At 35.6% G+C, this 22,274-nt stretch overlaps 1 protein-coding gene across 2 annotated transcripts in view; it reads right to left on the bottom strand.

The window, feature by feature from the left end:
• Positions 1-22,274, bottom strand: part of RASA2 (RAS p21 protein activator 2) — a 163,153-nt gene that overhangs the window by 98,566 nt on the left and 42,313 nt on the right. For both annotated transcript variants that reach the window (XM_036877287.2, XM_036877288.2), the window contains exons 4-5: positions 21,230-21,324; positions 5,741-5,817 (exon numbers count right to left, since the gene is read on the bottom strand). In XM_036877287.2, the coding sequence (XP_036733182.1) occupies positions 5,741-5,817; positions 21,230-21,324 (172 nt within the window). The remainder of the gene's footprint in view (positions 1-5,740; positions 5,818-21,229; positions 21,325-22,274) is intronic.

Raw genomic sequence — 22,274 nt, 5'->3', positions numbered from 1 at the left:
AAGAGACTGGGGTGAATGGGAGGGTAGGTAGGGGATAAGGGTGGGGAAAAAGAAAGGGGGTATTATGATTAGCAGGTATAATGTGGGGCATGGGGGAAAGGGGAGGGCTGTGCAACACAGAGAAGACAAGTAGTGATTCTACAACATCTTACTATGCTGGTGGACAGTGACTGTAATGGGATTTGTGGGGAGGACTTGGGGTAGGGGAGAGCCTAATAAACATAATGTTCTTCATGTAATTGTAGATTAATGATAACAAAAAAAAAACTCCTAAAAAAAAAACTCCTAAAAGAAAATACAGGCAAAAATCTCTGGAACATAAGAATCACAACTTTTTTTTCTGGACATGTCTCCCGGAGCAAGGGAAACAAAAGCAAAAATTAACTACATCAAACTAAAAAGCTTCTGTACAGCAAAGGACACAATCAACAAAACAAAAAGGCAACCAACCTAGATTATGGGAAAATATTTTCATAAATGATTTATCTCGTAAGAGGATAACATCCAAAATATATAAAGAAGTCATACGATTCAACACCAAAAAATCAAATTATCCAATTAAAAAACAGGCAGAGGACCTGAACAGACACTTTTCCGAAGAAATACAAATGGCCAACAGGCACATGAAAAGGTCTTCCTCACAGCTAATCATTAGGGAAATGGAAATCAAACCACAATGAGATATCACCTCACACCAGTTAGACTGGCCACAATCCAAAAGACAAGAAATAACAAGTGCTGGCAAGGATGTGGAGAAATGGGAACTCTCCTACACTGTTGGTGGGAATGTAAATTGGTGGAGCCACTGTGGAAAGCAGTATGAAGATTCCTCAAAAAATTAAAAATAGAAATACCATATGACCAACTAACTACACTCTAGCAATTTACCAAAAGAAAACATAATCTCTGATTCAGAAAGATATATATGCACCCCTATGTTTATTGCCTCATTACCTACAATAGCCAAGATATGGAAGGAACCAAAGTTGGATAAAAATGTGGCACATACACAAGATGGAATATTATTCAGCCATAAAAAGAAAGAAATCCTGCCATTTGCAACAGCACAGATGGACCTAGATGGTATTATGCTAAGTGAAACAAGCCAGGTGGAGAAAGACAAATACCATATTTCAGTTATTAGTGTAATCTAAAAATAAAACTAAACAAAATGGCAGTAGGCTCACAGACTGAGAAGTGAGTGGTGGTTACCATCGGGGAGGGGTGGGGTGAATGAGTAGGGTGGGTGAGGGGGATAAAGCAGCACAAAATTTCAATCATAATCTAAGTTGCTCACAGGGATGGAAGTGCAGCATGGAGAATATAGTCAATGGTTCTGTAATATCTTTCTATGTTGACAGACAGCAACTGCACTATTGGGGTGAGGATTTAATAATGTGTGCAACTACTGAATCACTGCATTGTATACCTGGGACCAATATAATATTGTACACCAAATACACTTCAATTTAAAGAAAAAGCAAGTGAAAATTTTAGAACTTAAAAATACCACAATAAAAAACTCAATAGATGAGCTCAACAGTAGGGCAGAAGAGAGAAGAGGAAAGAATCAATGAGCTTAAAGACAGAACAACAGAAATTACCCAATATGAACAACAGCGGGAAATTAGATGAAAAGGAAAGACCTGGGGACTATAAAAGAAGATCTCACATTGCCACTGGAGTCTCAACAAAAGAGAAAGATGCCAGAGCAAGTCAGTATTAGAAGAATAAAATGACTGAAAATTTCCCAAACTGGCAAGGCTTAACCATACATGTTCAAGAATCTGAGTAACCACCCAACAAGATAAACCAAGAAATCTATGCCAAAATACATCACAAACTAAAACACACAGAAAACTAAAGACAAAGGAAAACATGTTAAAAGCTCCCAGACAACTAGCACATTACCTGCACAGAAAGAAAACAAGAATGAAGTGATTTTCTCATCAAAAACTATGGAAGTCAGAAGGAAGTGGGACATTTTTCACGGGCTGAAAAACAGAACTGTCAACCAAGAATTCCGTATCCTGTAAAATATCCTTCTGGGATGAAGGAAAAAACCCTGACATTTTCAGATGAAGGAAAACTAAAACGTGTCACTAGTAGACTAAAAGAATGGTAGGAGGAAATTTTCCAAACATAAAAGACAGTAATAAAGGAAGGAATCTTGGAACAAGAAGAACAAAGAAAATGGAAAGAGCAAAAATATGGTAAATACAATAGATTTAGACTTCCTTTCCTTTGCAACTGTTCTAAATTGTGTTAGATGGCTGAAACAAAAATTTAGCAGTTTGATGTGGCTCTCAATGTATGTAGAGGAAATATTTAAGACAGTTGTATTACAAATGGTAGAAGATAAAGGGATTTAAAAGAAGGTAAGATTTCCAGTTTATTCTACCTGGTAAAACATCAGTAAAACTACAGTAAGTTATACATGTAAAATGTAATATCTAAAGTAAACTGTACTATACAAAGAGATACATTATGGATAGAAAAACACTATAGATAATTAAAATAGAATTTTTAAAAATGTTGAAGTGACCCACAGGAAAAAGAAAAGAAAATGGAGGGAGAAAAAAAAATTAAATGGCAGATTTAAACCTAACATACCAGTAATTACAATATAAGCACATGGTATAAATTCACTAAGTAAAAGATCAGCAGAGTGGGTTTTTAAAAAGTGACAATTATATTCTATCTATAAGAAACTACATACAACAATTGGATGGATCTGACTGAAAAAGCCAATCTTGAAAGATAGTATAAGATTCCACTTACATAAATAACATTCTTGAAATGGCAAAATTTTAGATATGAAGACAGATTACAGGTTGCCAAAGGTTGGGGATAGTGGTGGGGGAAGGAGTGGGTGTGAGAATAAAGCGGTAGCCCAAGGGAGATCTTTATGGTGACAGAAGAACCCTGTAGCTTAATTGTGGTGGTGGTTATACAAATCTACACATGGAATGAAATGATATATAATACACTGTACACTGTACAATGTCAACTTCCTGGTTTTTATATTATATATAGTTCTGTAATATGTAAACATTGAGGAAAACTGAGTGAAGTGTTTACACAGGACCTTCCTGTACTTTGCAATTTCCTGTCAATTTATGATTATCTCAAAAGAACAGTTTTTTAAAAAATGAGACTTCCAGAGTTAAAATCCAGGCTCTACCAGTTCCTGTATGAACTTGGGCTTATTTAACTAATCTGTCCATTGTTCTCTATCTGTAAAATGAAGAAAACAGTATCTGCCAAGTCGTAATAGGAAATAAATGAAATAATGCCTAAAGAGGATGAACTATTGATACATTTAACAATGTGGGTGAATCTCAAAAGCATTATGCTGAGTAAAAGAAGCCAGACACAAAATACTGCATATTATATGAATCTGTTCATATGATAATTTCTAAATGGCAAAGCTATTTGCCCGGATCTGGGTATAGGGAGCAGGGACTGAACACATCTCTGAGTAATGCCTTTTGATACAGTTTTGACTTCTGAAGTCACATTCATAGTCTACATACTAAAAAAATAAAAGTAAGCCAGCAAGGATGGGGGAAAACAAAATTAAACTGAATGCAAGCAATCCAAACCAACCCAAGTCACTGTATTTCAAATGCAGAACATAACCAAAGTAGGTAGGGAAGGGAGTAGTGGATAGAGGACCAACCCAAATACTTGTACTGTTTGCTCTCAGTTCAAGAGGGAAATTGCTAACAAACCTTGAATTGTTTTTATTTATTTGTTTATTATTTTTATTTTGGTATCATTAACATAAAATCACATGGGCAACATTGTGGTTACTAGATTACCCCCATAATCAAGTGCCCACCACATACCCCATTAGTCATTTTCCATCAGCAGAGTAAGATGCTAGAGTCATGAGTCTTCTCTGCGCTATACTGCCTTCCCCATGCCCCCACCCCCAACATTATGTGTGCTAATCATAATGCCCTTTTTTCCCCTTCTCCCTTCCTTCCCACCCACCCTCCGCAGTCCCCTTCTCTTTGGTAACTGTTAGTCCATTCTTGGGTTCTGTGAGTCTGCTGCTGTTTTGTTCCTTCAGTTTTTGCTTTGTTCTTATACTCCACAGATGAGTGAAATCATTTGGTACTTGTCTTTCTCTACCTGGCTTATTTCACTGAGCATAATACCCTCTAGCTCCAACCATGTTGTTGCAAATGGTGGGATTTGTTTTCTTCTTATGGCTCAATAATATTTCATTGTGTATATGTATCACCTCTTCTTTATCTTTATCCATTCATCTACTGATGGACACAGGTTGCTTCCATATCTTGGCTATTGTAAGTAGTGCTGTGACAAACATAGGAGTGCATATAACTGGGATCCTACATTCTTAGGGTAAATTGCTAGGAGTGGAATTCCTGGGACAAATGGTATTTCTGTTTTTTGTTTTTTGAGGAACATGGTTGAACTAGTTTACATTCCCACCTTGAATTGTTTTTAGTAGGTGAATCCAAACTGAGGAACATTCAAAAAAATAACTGACCTGTAGTCTTTCAAAAATTTCTCCACCATGAAAGGCAAAGAAAAGCTAAAAACCATTACAAGACATTAAAGAGACATGACAAGTAAATGTAATATATGATCTTGGATTGGATCCTTTCTTGGAGAGAAAAAAAAAGTCTTAAAGGACAGTATCAGGACAGTTGACAAAAGTGAAATCTAGCAACTGTAGATTAAAGTATTGGAATATAATAACAATAGATTATACTTTTATTGCAACAATGTTAAATTTCCCAAATTTGATAACTGTAGTGCAGTTATTTAAGATAGTATTTTTATTCTTAGGAAATACACACTGATACAGTCAGGGTCATGATATATGCAACCTTCTTTAAAAGAGTTCAGAAAAAATTAACAAAGTAATATTATATGTAGTATTTTATTTATATATATATATACACACACACAAATATTTATATATTTAGAGACAGAAAGAATGTCTCAAAGGAGCTGAGGTGTTCCTAATCAGGTGAATAAATTATGGTCTGGTACAGCAACAGGAGAGTAACACTTATCCTACTACCTAGCTCTAAGCTATTTTGAGTATGGTAGAAAACATAACCTCTGGATGAGAAGAAGAGGAAACAATGTTTCAGTGGACATTATATTACCAGTTAAGATAAAGATAGAGAAAACATGCAGAAGAAGTCGATATACACTAGTTTGTTGACAACTCAGAGGTAGTTTGCTGGATGAGAGGGAAAAGGTAGAGGATGGGTCTAAAGCAGATTTCCAGAAGAGTTAGATTAGCGTCTGGGTGATAAAAAATGACTCGAGGGCAAAAGAGGAATTCAAAGTAGGTGAGTCAATACTGATAATTTCAAAGTGGGCATTTAGCTTTAGTTCTAAGCTCCCTAATTCTCCACTCTAAGGTATCAGAGTCTCTAGAGGCCCTCCACTAGGGAGCCTATCTAACTCCCTCCTGGACGGTAGTTAAGACATGGTTATCTGTGATCCTATAACACCCTACTGCTGCATCTACCATTTAACCCACATTCAATAAATATTAGTTGAATGATTTATCATAACCTGAATGGCCCAGATATGAAAATTAATGGAAATCAACTTAATAAAGGAATGCATACCAGAATTTCATTTCTGAAAAAAGCTTTGAAGTATTTAGAATAAGGAGTGGCTTAAGATTCAAAGAATATGAAATGGGTATTATTTCTACTGATTTTGGTAAAAGAAATATGCTTACTGTACAACAAGCTGCTGGCACACAGTTCCATTCTCTGTAATCAGTTCATTCAGTTTTAATTCAAGGTGAACTTTTCCCTGGAATAACAACAACAACAAAAAAGAAAACTGAAGAGTTGATTTTACTGACAAAATATTAAAGGTATGTACTTTTTTCAAATGGTACCCATAATATTTATAATTCACTAAATATATATTAGTGATCCCTTGCACGTGGCTTTTTCCACATTAAGTACTTGTTAACTAACTAATAACCAAAAACATAGATCAAAATCTGAAAGACAGGAGTCAGCCAAATGCTTATATCAAAGATGATATTCACATCTAAGAATTTTATGCACAGTTCAACAATTACTTATGTATCTCAATTATTATGGATTAAAAAGAAAGCTAACACTCATGTTTCAGGAAGTTTTGAGATAAAAGCAAATTATAAAATGTAGAATGTTTTTTCCAGAAAAGATAAACCATCAGTAAGGACAGAGGCAGTATCATTAAAAGACAGAGAAATCATACAATTCTAAAACAATAAAACTTAAGTTAAAGCTAGTAATACCTAGTTTGTCAACACTTTTTTCAAATAATAAAGACTTATGGAATATCTACTATATTTTACGAAGCTCTGTAGGAGAGGCTAAGAATCCACAGAGGGTAAGAAGCTATTGCTTACAAGAAAGAAGCAACCTCACAACCAAGCTGGGGAGACAATAATCGAAACATAACAATATATAACCAAGACCACTGATGAAAAAATGGGATACTGAAAATAAAGGAGTACCTTTTTAAGCAGCCATTAATAAATGGGTTTTAAAAAACTTCTGTAGCATACGTTTAAAGCAAACTATCAACTTCTCAAGAAACAAAGGCTTAGGAACAATATAATCTATTTGCACCCTGCCACTGGTGATGAGCAATTCTGAACTGGTTAAGAATTAGTGCTAGATTACCTTCACCCATCTGATAAGACAAATTCCCATGGTGCGAAGTGGAGATTTCAGGGGTTTGATATCTACAGGCTGATGACATAAGTAATTTCATCAGAGGTAGAAAAGTTCTAGTCACTGTTCCTCTTTGGAACAACCCCTTACAAACATTCTTTTGCAGAAATCTAACCTGAATCAGCCTCATTATTTTATAGAGATTTGTTACACAAGAGTGAATCTGAGGTGCACTAACCAAGAAGCTCAGGGTTAGATGGAGAGTAAGTGATGAAACATAAACATTGATGGATCTCAACACAAAAGTATCCATGAGAAAGCTAAGCTCTAAAGAAATGAAGTCAGTCACCAATGGTGGTAAATTTAGTGGCTAGTGGGAATGAGAACTAAATTAAGCAAATCTTCCACTAAAATTCCAGGCACACGTATTTATAAAATCTTACATAATTTATAAAATAGGTCTTTCATTAGTCCTGCATTTAATATTCGTACAACTTCTACTACTCAAGTGTGACCTTGAAGAGGTCAATTACATGGAGTAATTTTTACTATTGCTCAACTAGAATTTTGAATCAGGTTTGCTGTCACATCAGCATGTGTGTGTCACTTGGTTAGTGACAACTGCCACAGCATTTGCATCCAAAGCAGTTTTACTATTTTTAACAGACATATATTTATGGTAGACATTGCATATTAACATGGTACTACCAAATGTTTTTCAGCAAATGTCCAGGATCTACTTTATTTCTAAAACAATAAACACTGTTAAAATAGAGCAGGAAAAATAATAATAATATTCATTCACAAATGAAAATCATAGCACTATATCAAGTCAATCCTAGAAATAAAAAGACATTTAATGGGACTCTACCAGGAATCATAATCGAGTCAGTGCCTGCTAATATGTTAATTACTCCCCGTAGCAGTTAAACAAATGTTCCCTTGGCATTAGTTAACAATAACATAATTGTGTTCTGACTCAAGAAAAGAGTGGGGACAGAACAGGTAGGCACAAGGCACAAAAATTAAAAACTACTATGAGTTAAAATATAAAAATTCTAATTTCTGAACTATAGAACCCTCCCTCACTGCATCTTTAACATGAACATATGTGCGTGATAGTAAGAGAAACAAGTTACAAAACAGAGTGCATAACATTATGTTAATTTGTAAAAATAAAATATACTATATAAAATTACTACAAGGCCATCTACTAAAACATTAAATAGAAGTTACTTGTGGTTGGTAGAATTTCAGATTTTTTCTTTTTGGGCCTAATCTAGGTTTTTAAAATTTATACTAGAATTTCAGATTTTTTCTTTTTGGGCATCTAGGTTTTTAAAATTTATACTATCAATGTGGTTTCTTTTTTAGTGAAGAAAAATGAACAAAAAGCTTTTAAATTACTTGAAGCTACTTTTCAGTGTTAGGAACACAAATCTGTGAACATTTTAGAAAAATTATTTAGTTTTCCTTACTACATTCACCCCAACATTTGGTTTTATTTATATTCGTCATTTTATAGATTTGGCTTGAAGGAAAACAAGTTTTGTTTTTGGAAAGGGCAGTTATAAATTCAGCAAAACATTTTCTAGTCTCCTTGGAAGCCAGGGATAGTGGCTAAAGATGGATATTACAGTTCTGGCCAATGAAACATTAAATAAGTTGCTGGTGGGACATCCAAAGAAGCCTGTTGAAAGGGACTCCTAATTTCAGCAGTGGCCTGAGAGGCTGAAATGCTTAATCAAAGCTTTCCATGGCCTTAAGGTACTGGGCATATAAAAATTGGAGTCCAGAATGCACCAAGATAGAGTGGCCCTGGTAAACACCAAGACTTTCTGTTGAAACCTCTGAAAGACTATGCCTAAGTAGTAAGGGTAAACAACATAGATCAGCCTTTCCAAAGACTGAAACCTAGCCTGGAATCAGCTGAATCCTTAAGTGTGTTACGATGAGCTGCCTCTAGCCTAACCACATTATAAAAGCAACACTAAATTAATCTCTGCAGGAAAAAAAACGTATCACCCAAGGCTTCAAATAAACTCTAAAATTTCTCCTATTTCAATGTCCAGCATTCCATCAAAAATTACAAAGCATGCTAGAAGACAAGATCAAATACCAACAAAAAACAAGTGAGAATACAAAAAATTCAAAACTGACGAAAAGCAGATTTACAGAAGATGCAGATGTTGAAGTTAGCTGACAGAAGTTAAAATAGCTGCCAAAAATATTTTTAAGTTAGAAAACAAAATGAAAAACCCAGCAAAAACTGGAAACTATAAAATATATCAAATGAAAAATTTAGAATTAAGCTACATAATAACCAAAACAAAGATGTACTTAACAGCAGATCAGCCACAGATGAAAAGACAACTAGTGAAATGGGAGATAGATTAGTCAGTAGAAAATATCCACAAAGAAGAACAAAGAGGGGGAAAGCATAAGAGACATATGACACATGGTAAAAATGGTCTATGATTCATGTAATTATTATAGAGTCCCAGAAGAGAAGAGAAAGAATAGGGAAGGCAAAAAAAGATCAAGAGTGGGGCGGAGCCAAGATGGTGTGAGTAGAGCAGTGGAAATCTCCTCCCAAAACCATATATATTTTTGAAAATACAACAAATACAACTATTCCTAAAAGAGAGACTGGAAGACACAAGACAACAGCCAGACTACATCCACACCTGCAAGAACCCAGCGCCTCGCGAAGGGGGTAAGATACAAGCCCCAGCCCAGTCCCGCCCCTCACCCCAGCTCCCGGTGAGGGGAGAGGAGTCGGAGCGGATAGGGAGAGGGAGCCCAGGACTGCTGAACACCCAGCCCTAGCCATCCACACAGGAGCACAGGCACACACTGCGTGGGGTACTGGATACTAGGGAAACAGGACAGTAAAACCTGCAAGTGGGTCCCTGCAGTTGGCGCCCCTGGGACAAAGAAAAGTGAGTGCTTTTTGAAAGTCTTAAAGGGACAGGGACCCCACAGCTGGATGGAAGCATCCCTGGAAACAGCTCAGCAGGTGGGAATCCCAGAGAACTCCGGGCGCCCTAACTCCCTGGGCGGCAGCACGGCTCGGAGGCCCCTCACGGCAATAAACAGCCTCCCGCCCGTTTCCCCTCCAACGCGACTCTGCGACATTGGGAGCAGCAGCCTGAGGCCAGCCACACCCACAGCAATGCAGAGCTTACTCCACAGCGGCCAGGCAAGAATCAGAGACCCCATCTGCACGCAGCCGCCCAGCACAAGCCACTAGTGGTCGTTGTTCTCCCAGGAGAGGAAGGGCACAAACCAGCAAGAAGGGATGTTGTCCCAGCCAACACATGCACCAGCTCCCCAAAAAACTACCTCTATCGCCATGAAAAGGCAGAAGAATTTGACAAACCAGACTAACCCAGACATCCTCCCCTGAGAAGGAATCTGGGGAGATAGATCTAACCAATCTTCTTGAAAAATAATTCAAAATAAAGGTCATAACCATGCTGATGTATCTTCAGAGAAATACGCAAGAGCTAAGGGATAAAGCCTGAAGGGAGATTACAGAAATGAAACAATCTCTGGAAGGACTTAAGAGGACACTGGATGAGGTGCAAGAGGCCATTAATGAATTGAAATCAGACAACAGGAACACAGAGAAGCTGATGCAGACAGAAATAAAAGGATCTCTAGGAATGAAACAATATTAAGAGAACTGTGTGAGCAATCCAAATAGAACAATATCCACATTATAGGGGTACCAGAAGAAGAGAGAGAAAAAGGGATAGAAACTGTCTTTGAAGAAATAATTGCTGAAAAATTCCCCAAACTGGGGGAGGAAATAATCAATTAGACCATGAAGTACACAGAACTCCCAACAGAAGGGACACAAGGAGGACAACACCAAGACACATAATAATTAAAACGGCAAAGATCAAGGAAAAGGACAGAGTTTTAAAGGCAGCAAGAGAGAGGAAATAGGTCACCTACAAAGGAAAACCCAGCAGGCTATCATCAGACTTCTCAACAGAAACCTTACAGGCCAGAAGAGAATGGCATGATATATTTAATGCAATGAAACAGAAGGGCCTTGAACCAAGAATACTGCACCCAGCATGTTTATTATTTAAATATGAAGGAGGGATTAAACAAATCCCAGACAAGCAAAAGTTGAGGGAATTCACCTCACATAAACCACCTCTACAGGGTATTTTAGAGGGACTGCTCTAGATGGAGGCACTCCTAAGACTAAATAGATGTCACCAGAGAAAATAAAATCACACCAAAGAGAGCAGACCAACTAAATACTAACTAAAGGCAAAAAATAATATCAACTACCCATAAAAAGCAGCTAAAGGAAACACAAAAGAGCACAGAAGAAAACAACCAACATATAAAGAATGGAGGAGAAGGAATAAGAACGGAGAGAAATAAAGAATCATCACACTGTGTTTATAATAGCTCAATAAGCGAGTTAAGTTAGACAGTTAGATAGTAAAGAAGCTAACCTTGAACCTTTGGTAAGCACAAATCTAAAGCCTTCAATGGCACTAAGTACATATCTACTGAAAATCACACTAAATGTAAATGGACTGAAAGCACCAATCAAAAGACACAGAGTAATAGAATGGATAAAAAAGCAATACCCATCTATATGCTGCTTATAAGAGACTCACCTCAAACCTAAAGACATGCACAGACTAAAAGTCAAGGGATGGAAAAAGATATTTCATGCAAATAACAGGGACAAAAAACCAGGTGTTACAGTACTACTATCAGACAAAACAGACTTCAAAACAAAGAAAGTAATAAGAGATAAAGAAGAAGGGCATTACATAATGATAAAGGGCTCAGTCCAACAAGAGGATATAACCATTATAAATATATATGCACCCAACACAGGAGCACCAACATATGTGAAACAAATACTAACAGAACTAAAGGAGGAAACAGAATGCAATGCACTCATTTTAGGAGACTTCAACACGCCACCCACTCCAAAGGGCAGATACACCAGACAGAAAATAAGTAAGGATACAGAGGCACTGAACAACACACTAGAACAGATGGACCTAATAGACATCTATAGAACTCTACATCCAAAAGCAACAGGACACACATTCTTCTCAAGTGCACATGGAACATTCTCTAGAATAGACCACATAATAGGCCACAAAAAGAGCCTCAGTAAATTCAAAAAGACTGAAATTCTACCAACCAACTTTTCAGACCACAAAGGTATAAAACTAGAAATAAATTATACAAAGAAAACAAAAAGGCTCACAAACACATGGAGGCTTAACAACATGCTCCTAAATAATCAATGGATCAATAACCAAATTAAAATGGAGATGCAGCAATATATGGAAACAAATAACAACAACACAAAGCCCCAACTTCTGTGGGATGCAGCAAAAGAAGTCTTAAGAAGAAAATATATAGCAATCCAGCCATATTTAAAGAAGGAAGCACAATCCTAAATGAATAGTCTAATGTCACAATTATCTAAATTGAAAAAAGAAGAACAAATGAAGCCTAAAGTCAGCAGAAGGAGGGACATAATAAAGTTGAGAGAATAAATAAATATAATTGAGAAGAATAAAACAATAGAAAAAAATCAATGAAACCAAGAGCTGGTTCTTTGAGAAAATAAACAAAATAGATAAGCCTCTAGCCAAACTCATTAAGAGAAAAAGACATTCAACACACATCAACAGAATCAGAAACAAGAAAGGAAAAATCACGACAGACACAACAGAAATACAAACGATTATTAGAGAATATTATGAAAACCTATATGCTAACAAGCTGGAAAACCTAGAAGAAATGGACAACTTCCTAGAAAAATACAACCTTCCGAGACTGACCAAGGAAGAAACACAAAATTTAAACAAACCAATTGCAAGCAAAGAAACTGAAGCGGTAATCAAAAAACTACCCAAGAACAAAACCCCCGGGCCAGATGGATTTACCCCAGAATTTTATCAGACATACAGAGAAGACATAATACCCATTCTCCTTAAAGTTTTCCAAAAAACAGAAGAGGAGGGTATACTCCCAAACTCATTCTATGAAGCCAACATCACCCTAATACCAAAACCAGGCATAGACCCCATCAAAATAGAAAATTACAGACCAATATCCCTGATGAACATAGATGCAAAAATACTCAACAAAATATTAGCAAACCAAATTAAAAAATATATCAAAAGGATCATACACCATGACCAAGTGGGATTCATCTCAGTGATGCAAGGATGATACAACATTCGAAAATCCATCAACATCATCCACCACATAAACAAAAAGAAGGACAAAAACCATATGATCATCTCCATAGATGCTGAAAAAGCATTTGACAAAATTCAACATCTGTTCATGATAAAAACTCTCAGCAAAATGGGTATAGAGGGCAAGTACCTCAACATAATAAAGGCCATATATGATAAACCCACAGCTAACATACTGAACAGCGAGAGGCTGAAAACTTTTCCTCTGAGATCGGGAACAAGACAGTGATGCCCACTCTCCCCACTGTTACTTAACATAGAACTGGAGGTCCTACCCACAGCAATTAGACAAAACAAAGAAATACAAGGAATCCAGATTGGTAAAGAAGAAGTTAAACTGTCACTATTTGCAGATGACATGATATTGTACATAAAAAACCCTATAGACTCCACTCCAAAACTACTAGAACTGATATCGGAATACAGCAAAGTTGCAGGATACAAAATTAACACACAGAAATCAGTGGCTTTTCTATACACTAACAACTAACTAATAGAAAGAGAAATCAGGAAAACAATTCCATTCACAATGGACACTAACAAATGGAAATTCATCCCATGCTCTTGGCTAGGAAGAATTAATATCGTCAAAATGGCCATCCTGCCCAAAGCGATATACAGATTTGATGCAATCCCTATCAAATTACCAACAGCATTCTTCAACAAACTGGAACAAATAGTTCAAAAATTCATATGGAACCACCAAATACCCTGAATAGCCAAAGCAATCCTGAGAAGGTAGAATAAAGTAAGGGATGGTTCTCGCTCCCCAACTTCAAGATCTACTACAAAGTCACAGTAATCAAGACAATTTGGTACTGGCACAAGAACAGAACCACAGACCAGTGTAAAAGAATGGAGACTCCAAACATTAACCCAAACATATATGGTCAATTAATATATTATAAAGGAGCCATGGACATACAATGGGGAAAAGACAGCCTCTTCAACAGATGGTGCTGGCAAAACTGGACAGCTACATGTAAGAGAATGAAACTGGATCACTGTCTAACCCCATACACAAAAGTAAATTCAAAATGGATCAAAGACCTGAATGTAAGTCATGAAACCATAAATCTCTTAGAAAAAAATATAGGCAAAAATCTCTTGGACATAAACATGAGTGACTTCTTGATGAACATATCTCCCTGGGCAAGGGAAACAAAAGCAAAAATGAACAAGTGGGACTACATCAAGCTGAAAAGCTTCTGTACAGCAAAGGACACCATTAATAGAACAAAAAGGTACCCTACAGTATGAGAGAATATATTCATAAATGACAGATCCGATAAAGAGTTGACATCTATAATATATAAAGAGCTCACACACCTCATCAAACAAAAAGCAAATAATTCTATTTAAAAATGGGCAGAGGTGCTGAATAGACAGTTCTCCAAAGAAGAAATTCAGATGGCCAACAGACACATGAAAAGATGCTCCACATCGCTAGTTATCAGAGAAATGCAAATTAAAACCACAATGAGATATTGCCTCACACCAATAAGGATGGCTACCATCCAAAAGACAAACAAAAACAAATGTTGGCGAGGCTATGGAGAAAGGGGAACCCTCCTACACTTCTGGTGGGAATGTAAATTAGTTCAGCCATTGTGGAAAGCAGTATGGAGGTTTCTCATAATGCTCAAAATAGACTTACCATTTGACCCAGGAATTCCACTTCTAGGAATTTACCCTAAGAATGCAGCACTCCAGTTTGAAAAAGACAGATGCACCCCTGTGTTTATTGCTGCACTATTTACAATAGCCAAGAAATGGAAGCAACCTAAGTGTCCATCAGTAGATGAATGGATAAAGAAGATGTGGTACATATACACAATGGAATATTATTCAGCCATAAAAAGAAAACAAATCCTACCATTTGCAACAACATGGATGGAGCTAGAGGGTATTATGCTCAGTGGAATAAGCCAGGCGGAGAAAGACAAATACCAAATGATTTCATTTATATGTGGAGTGTAAGAACAATGAAAAAAACTGAAGAAACAAAACAGCAGCAGAATCACAGAACCCAAGAATGGACCCACAGTTACCAAAGGGAAAGGGACTAGGAAGAATGGGTGGGAAGGGAGGGATAAGGGTGGGGAAAAAGAAAGGGTGTATTACAATTAGCATGTATAAGGTGGGAGGAGGCATGGGGAGGCTGTGCAACACAGAGAAGACAAGTAGTGATTCCAGAACATCTTACTACGCTGATGGACAGTTACTGTAATGGGGTTTGCTGCGGGGACTTGAAGGGGGCACCCTAGTAAACATAATGTTTTTCATGTAATTGTAGATTAATGATAACAACAAAAAAAGATCAAGAGATAGTTGCCTGGAATTTTCCAAAACCAAAGACATCAAGGCACAGATTGAAGAGCCCCTGACAACACCCAAGTAGGATTAATTGGAAGAACACCACATATAGGAATGACATAGTAAAACTGCTGAAATCAGAAGATAAAGAGAAAATCCTAAAAGCAACCAGAAAAAACAGATATTACCTATAAAGAAGTAATGACCTATAAAGAAGTCCCTGACAAGGGACTATGACTGATGGTAAACATGCATTGTGGTTCAGTCCACAACTGCTTTCTTACTATCCAATCTTCTAAGCAGGTTCAATGACAAAATAGTACACCTTTTATACATGTCAGAAAATATTGGAAGATCATGTATCTGGCACTGTATTCTATAATTTCAATTAAAAATAAATAAATTCTTGGAAAGTATTATTTTACATGAATTTCACAGTATTGATTATGGTAGGATGATATATGCAATTATATCACATTAATCTGTGTGAGGCAGTGTATTTTAAAAACACTGGTCTGTCTGAAGGCTTAATATTTTATATGTTAACTTTATTTCAATTACTTTTACAAAAATTTCACACAGAAAAATCTGTGATTATTTTAATTTTATATTATATATATTCCTGGTGCTGTATAGAAGGTATATGAATTTCTGCATATAGTTTAGGAAACTCAGATACATATAGGTATTTGGGCATACGCTTAAAGTCCTTAAGTATAAACATTTTTTTTTAGGCTTTATCACAAAACACTAAATTGTAACAACTATTCCACAAAAAGGACTCAATATATTTCAACTGGTAAATATTTTTCTTCATATGAGGGGGGAAAAAAATCCCAATTTCTACATTTCTTACAGGTGTTTTTTATATATACCAATTGACTCCATAAATCATTTTGGATACAACTGCAAGTCAGATGAAAAACAAAATAAAGATTTTACCTAGTATCTGTTATTTATGGAAAAATCTGTTTTTCTCTTGAAAGAAGAAATTTATTTCTTCTTTATTTTCCTTAAAGAATATAAATTTACTCTCCTTAAATACTTCTACTTAAAGAAATATTTACTACAATCTAGAATGGCTCATTCCTTTGTTATTTCATGTTTATAAATTCACAAATGAAGTTTTTAAAAATCACCTGCAATAATGAATTATACCTTTAACATTCATTATGTCTTAATTGGGCATTTAAAGAATTTGATATGTGCATTATTAGCTATAATCATTTCATTTCTTTTCAATGCTTGTTTAAATTGGTAAACCATACTGCATATACACAAAAACCTATAAGACAATCAATACCTTTTGGCATAATCCAGAAATTCGAGACAAGCTTGTTGGTAAAGATTTACTAATTAATTACATCAAAAGGATGTGATTGAAAGTACATCTGGATTTACTGCTTGTACAAGTTTTGTGAGACAAACACCCTTAATTAACAAGAACACCAACTTCCCTATGAGATTTTGATTTAACCCTTAATTAACAAGAACACCAACTTCCCTATGAGATTTTTATTTAATCAGTTTTATGTAAAGGCATGCTCTTTATAATATCACCTGAGAAATAAAGGAAAAATTCCTGAAGCCTGTTGTGAGTTCCAGGACCAAAGAGCTAACAGCATGGCTGTAGATCACCAAAGTCAAAAGAGGATTTTTAGGAAGGGGCACCAACACAACCCATGTTAACTTCACTTGTGCAGCAAAGAATGTAGAGAAAGAACACCAAGTGAAGTAGGATGATAACCAGGAAGAGAATGCTACAAAAAATAGTGACTGGTCAGTAGTATCAAAAGCTGCTCAAAGTCATTTAACAGGAGGACTGAAGAATGTCCACTAGATTTAGTGACACAATGTCATAGGTAACATTAGTAAGAGTCTCTGAGCCATTGTGGGGTCTGAAGGCAGATTAGAGTGGGTTGAGGAGAATGATTCAATCCAGAGGGAAAAACTGCAAAAAAAGGTGGACAAAAATTGCCTCATGAAATATTTATTAATAGTATCCTGAATGTTTGAAAAGAAAACTGAAAATAGTTAACATTAACAGCAATAATAAAGCATTTGGGAAACAATTCAAGGTAAGAGATTAGTGATCTCAGCAATTTTTTCACTCTTGATATAAAACCCATTTTACTACTATTGTGGCCTTTTCATTTGAGGGCTAAATTACATTTCTTCATATGCTACTTCCCTAGAATTTTAGAACAGAAGGGAATCCTATATATTGCAGTTCTCTTTTCATAGAGGAAGATCCTTAGACAACAACAGGTTAAACAATTATTGTGGGTACAAATGCCAATTAGTGGTAGAGCTAGGAAATCAAACATCTTCCCTCTGAAGTAGAGATGCCAATCATTTCCTCTACCCAAACCCTTTTCTTTTCTTACCCAAAGCCCCAAAGTGGACTGCTCTACAGTGATTTTACCCCCCAGTCATATCAAATTAGACTACAGTGGACATCTGATGCAAATTTGGCCAAATTCTCTCTGAATAGTAACAGAGAACTGACCTCAGATCTTAAGAGAGTGAGGTGACTGTATGGTCATGTAGACTCAAAGGCTGATGTGGCATTTTTTTAAGCTGTCAGCAAGAGATTAGAGTGCATTTACAGAAAGAAGCAGGAAGGAAAGACATATATATAGTGTCCCTTAGACATACAAAAAGAATACAATGGAATCAAATCAATAATGTTTTTTTCTTTCCCTCTCATTTTACAAAGTGAATAGTTATTAAAACGAGAGGGAAAGAAGAAAACACTATTTAAATAATGAGCATTTTCACCCAGAGCTCAGAGAGCATACGGGTAGGGACCAATGAACCACTGGCTCTCAGTTCCCATGGGCTTTTTGCAGTATATTCAGTGATACTGTGTGGAAGTCTACAGTTTAAGGATACAGTACAAATTTCTCATTTTTCATTTATTGTGGTCCCAAATGCAAGCCAACTATTTTATGTCGTGGTCAACCAAAAACAAACAGACTACCCAATATTTTAGTATACTTTATGAGAAATTAGTCTTTTCCAAAATAATCTTTACTATGTGAATTGCATCTAGGCTATTCCTATAAGAACCTAGCCTCCTCTTAAAATGCAGTTCCTCTGTAAATGCCTGACAGCTTTCTAGGTCTCACTGGCCATAATGAAGTTCCTGTAATTATACTCTAAGAAGTTCCCTAGGAAGTTTCTAATGCTCCTCCCTTTTCTTTGAGCTAATTTAAATAGGCTTCTGTTCTTTATACTCAGATGTTCCCTAAGTGAGCCTCCCAATAATCTCTGTTAAAGCCTTTTTATGACCAACAGTATAGAATAGTGGAAGGCAGTAAAGCACTGTGGTTAGAATTGTATAATCAGTCAAAATCTCTATTGAATCACGGCTCCATCACTTAATAGTTCTGTGCCTTTGGAGACCTCATTTAACCTCTATGAATCCATTTTCCATTTTTGTAAAATGGAGGCAATGCTATCTTCACCTGATAAAGCTATTCTGAAGATTAAATGAGATCACATATATTAAATATTTCATACTATGCTTCGTATATATTGTTACAATTACTAAGAGTAACTCCTAGATTGAATTCCTGACAACTCAATTGCCTCACAGCTTTCACCTGTGGCTCCACCAATTGCTCTTACTTCCCTATTTTGGTAAAATCTTACAAAATTTATGCAAGTAAAAAAAAATTATTAACAAAGTAGAATTTGCATGACTCATAGGCTGCTCTTCTATCTTTTCTACATTCACCAAGTTAATTTAGTATTCCTAAATACATTTTGGGGCCAAACAACATTATTTCCAATGGTACCATATTATCCTGAAAGGCATCATGCCTCCCTTCTACCCCAGAAGAACTCCTGAAATTTTAAATAGTGAATAGATCTTTCACGCTAAGTATCATTTAAGACAAAAGAGCTATAAAAGTTACTAAATCATGCTTACAAAAAGAACTTACAGCAAATAAAAAATGTTGACATAGTATCTAACATTTAAATGCTGTTTCCAGAATTTTCATGTTTCAGAGATAAGTTTTAAAAATACATGAAATAAAAGCTAGTCACCCAGTATTCTCTAATACCATCTCCAAGAATTACATAGATTATTTCATAGAGATTTCTATTTTCTGAGAGCTGGTGCCCTGTCTTGCCAGAAGGTTTCAGCCCCAGATAGTTCACTATGGAGTCAGTGAGACCAAGAAATGACAAATGCAAAGTTCTTAGGGTAAAAGGGTTTATACTGGCTTTATTCTCCCAGTGTAGGACCAGCACTAGGATCATGTTTACATCCAGCAGTCTGCAGGTCTGTAATACACCTCCATCTCTGCCTTGCCTAGAGGATTGGGCAGAGCTCTTTATATAGTGACTCAGTCAGTAATAGTTTATTGCCTACAGGAGTGGAAGCAGTCACCTAGCAGTAGGCCAATTACATCAAGTAGTTTAGGGTCACGTGAGGATCCTGGCCATAGGAACTTACCCACAGGCCCTTAAATCTTTAGCAAATTTATTACACTAGCCATAGGAAAAAGAATGGACTTTAATAAACTACATCTTAAAGTAATCCTCCAAATTCATTTTTGACAAAATTCTCAAAGCTTTTTCTTTTCTTGCTTTTTGTTAAAACTATTAAAAAGAAAAACTGGTACTTAATCAATACCTAAAGTATTATGGAATGACCACCTGATCAACTGGGGGTAAACAGATATTTTGCATTTGTAAAGCAATTAACAGCCTTCAAAGTACTCTTGAAGATATTTAATACTCACAGTTACATCAGTCAACATGCCACTTTTATTTCCATTTTATAGAAATAAAATTCAAGGTCAGTAAAGTAACTATATTTGAAAATTAGGACCTAAATTTTCTGACTTCTAGTTTAAAACCCTTTCCACTTCATCAAATTTCCTCTCATCTGACCATTTACCATAATGTCTAATTGGGATCTAGGTAACAGAGTCAAGTAGAAAGAAAGAACAATAAATGGGATAGAGTAGATCAAAGAAGAAAAGTTTCCATTATATTTTGTACTTAAAAGAGGTTTTAATATACAAATACTTAATTTTTGAGATTTTAATCAAAGAGAATGTTTGAGAAGTTAAGAGGAAACAGAAATAATGGTACTTTATTTGTAAATATCTGTGGGTGTATGTGCAGCACTTTTTGTCTTAAACTTCTGTTTGAGTCACAGTAGCAAATTATAACTTCTTTTAGAGAGGAAGAATTCTGCTCGCAGTTATGCCTCAGGAAATGGTTTCACAATCCTTACTATATTTTATAAATAAATAGGGCTACTCCCCCCAAAAAAGGATCCCCTTTAGACAGAAATAACAATTTCTAAGAGCAACTAAGACTTTTCAGAAACAACAGAAAGTTATAACTACATGGCTAAACTTACATCTTTACTGACATGTAGAATCTATAAAACCTCTTATTTTGGCAAGATAAAAGAAGAGCTTTAAAATGTAATGATACCCTTTCAAAAACAAGAAAGGTGAACAACAGGAAGGGTGGATATGGGAATTAAGACTCTACATGGTGGGCTCAGATATGGTTTGAAATTGTAACATTTCCCAAGTCTAGTTTATTAGAGAGTAAACAGCATCCTGGTCAGAACAGATGAAATCACAAACTTCTAGGACTGTCCTCAAAATCAGAGTTAATAAACATATTTTTTCACACAGAACCTCTCCCCCATCTAAAAAAATCAGTAATTGTCACTGTGGCTCAGACAAAAGGACCAAGGTAGTGAAAAAAATGTCCTGGTAATATAACCTCCCCAAATGCATATATGCATGTGCATTATTCTTGAACATGTGGCAAGGCATTTCCTTCCAGCTATGTAGTACCCAAAGGTCTCTAATTTTGCTGCCAGAATTTAAAATAAGCTATAATAAGCTCTGTCTGTATAAACTAGTATAATTAGTTTTTCACTCACTTTCTGTGTGTGACAATCTCTTACATCACTTAAGCCTTAGTATTTACCTGAACCTCTGAATTGGAGTCAACAGGCTGTAACAAAAACCAAGTTTCTTTGCCACTATGGTTACACAAGTCTTCTTTTTTGATGGCTACTTTTCCTAAAGGAAATAAGTAAAACAGTATGAGGAAACATATTTTATATAATCATTAGTACTGTTATCCATAATACTTTGTAGAAAATACTTTAAAATAATTTATACCTATTGATATTTTAAGAATCCATTTTTATAAAACATTTTTCTATATTATAAAGAATGAAAAAGGGTCTCATTTCCCCTTACTCCCTGGCAGACCCTCCTCTGGGTCATTTTGAATCAGGGGATTAGACAAAAACTCATTTGTATTTACATGCAACTGCATTTTTAGTACTTATTCAGATTCATGTTTTACCCAGAGTCCATTCATTGTAAGAAGAAACTTACAATGAGAGTCAAACTAATTCTTCTAATTCTTTAATACAATGAATAAACTGTATGTTCTGTCTGAGCAGACATATCTGCATTTAATGAGTCTGTAAATTCTAATTAAGACAAAAAGAAAAACAGTATCAAACAGCATTGACAATATTGAAAACTGACTTAAAAATTATGGGAGATTACAATTTCATTAAAAATATTCTTTTATTCAAAAAATTGTAAATGCTGATTATGTTAATGCATACAAAAAAATTAGGGCAGCTCCCTATCTCTCAGGGAAAGATACAGTACAATGAACAAAGTAGTATGAAAGGAAGAAACAGAAATGTTATTATAATGAAGAATTTGCCATGTTGGTATAAAGTGTTTTCCTCCCTCAATTCAAGTTTTAAAAAGTAGACATAGTTTTGCCTATGACTGGTAATTTATTCCAAGATTCTACACAAAAGCTTCAACAAAGGATAAATAATAAAGAAACAAACAGTTCACTTTATCAAATAAGAATTTTTATTATACTATTATACTTCATACCCTTTCACTTACAACCTGTCTTGGTCTTTTAGTTCAGCATTTAAAGACTTTTATAGTAAGAAAATTTTTGGAAAGATGTCAATTTTTGTGTATTAAGTAGA

The sequence above is a fragment of the Manis pentadactyla genome, chromosome 1, assembly GCF_030020395.1.
Source record: "Manis pentadactyla isolate mManPen7 chromosome 1, mManPen7.hap1, whole genome shotgun sequence".
Taxonomy (NCBI): Eukaryota; Metazoa; Chordata; class Mammalia; order Pholidota; family Manidae; genus Manis; species Manis pentadactyla.
Note: the sequence above shows the minus strand (reverse complement) of the source record. Positions and strands in the feature narration are given on the sequence as shown.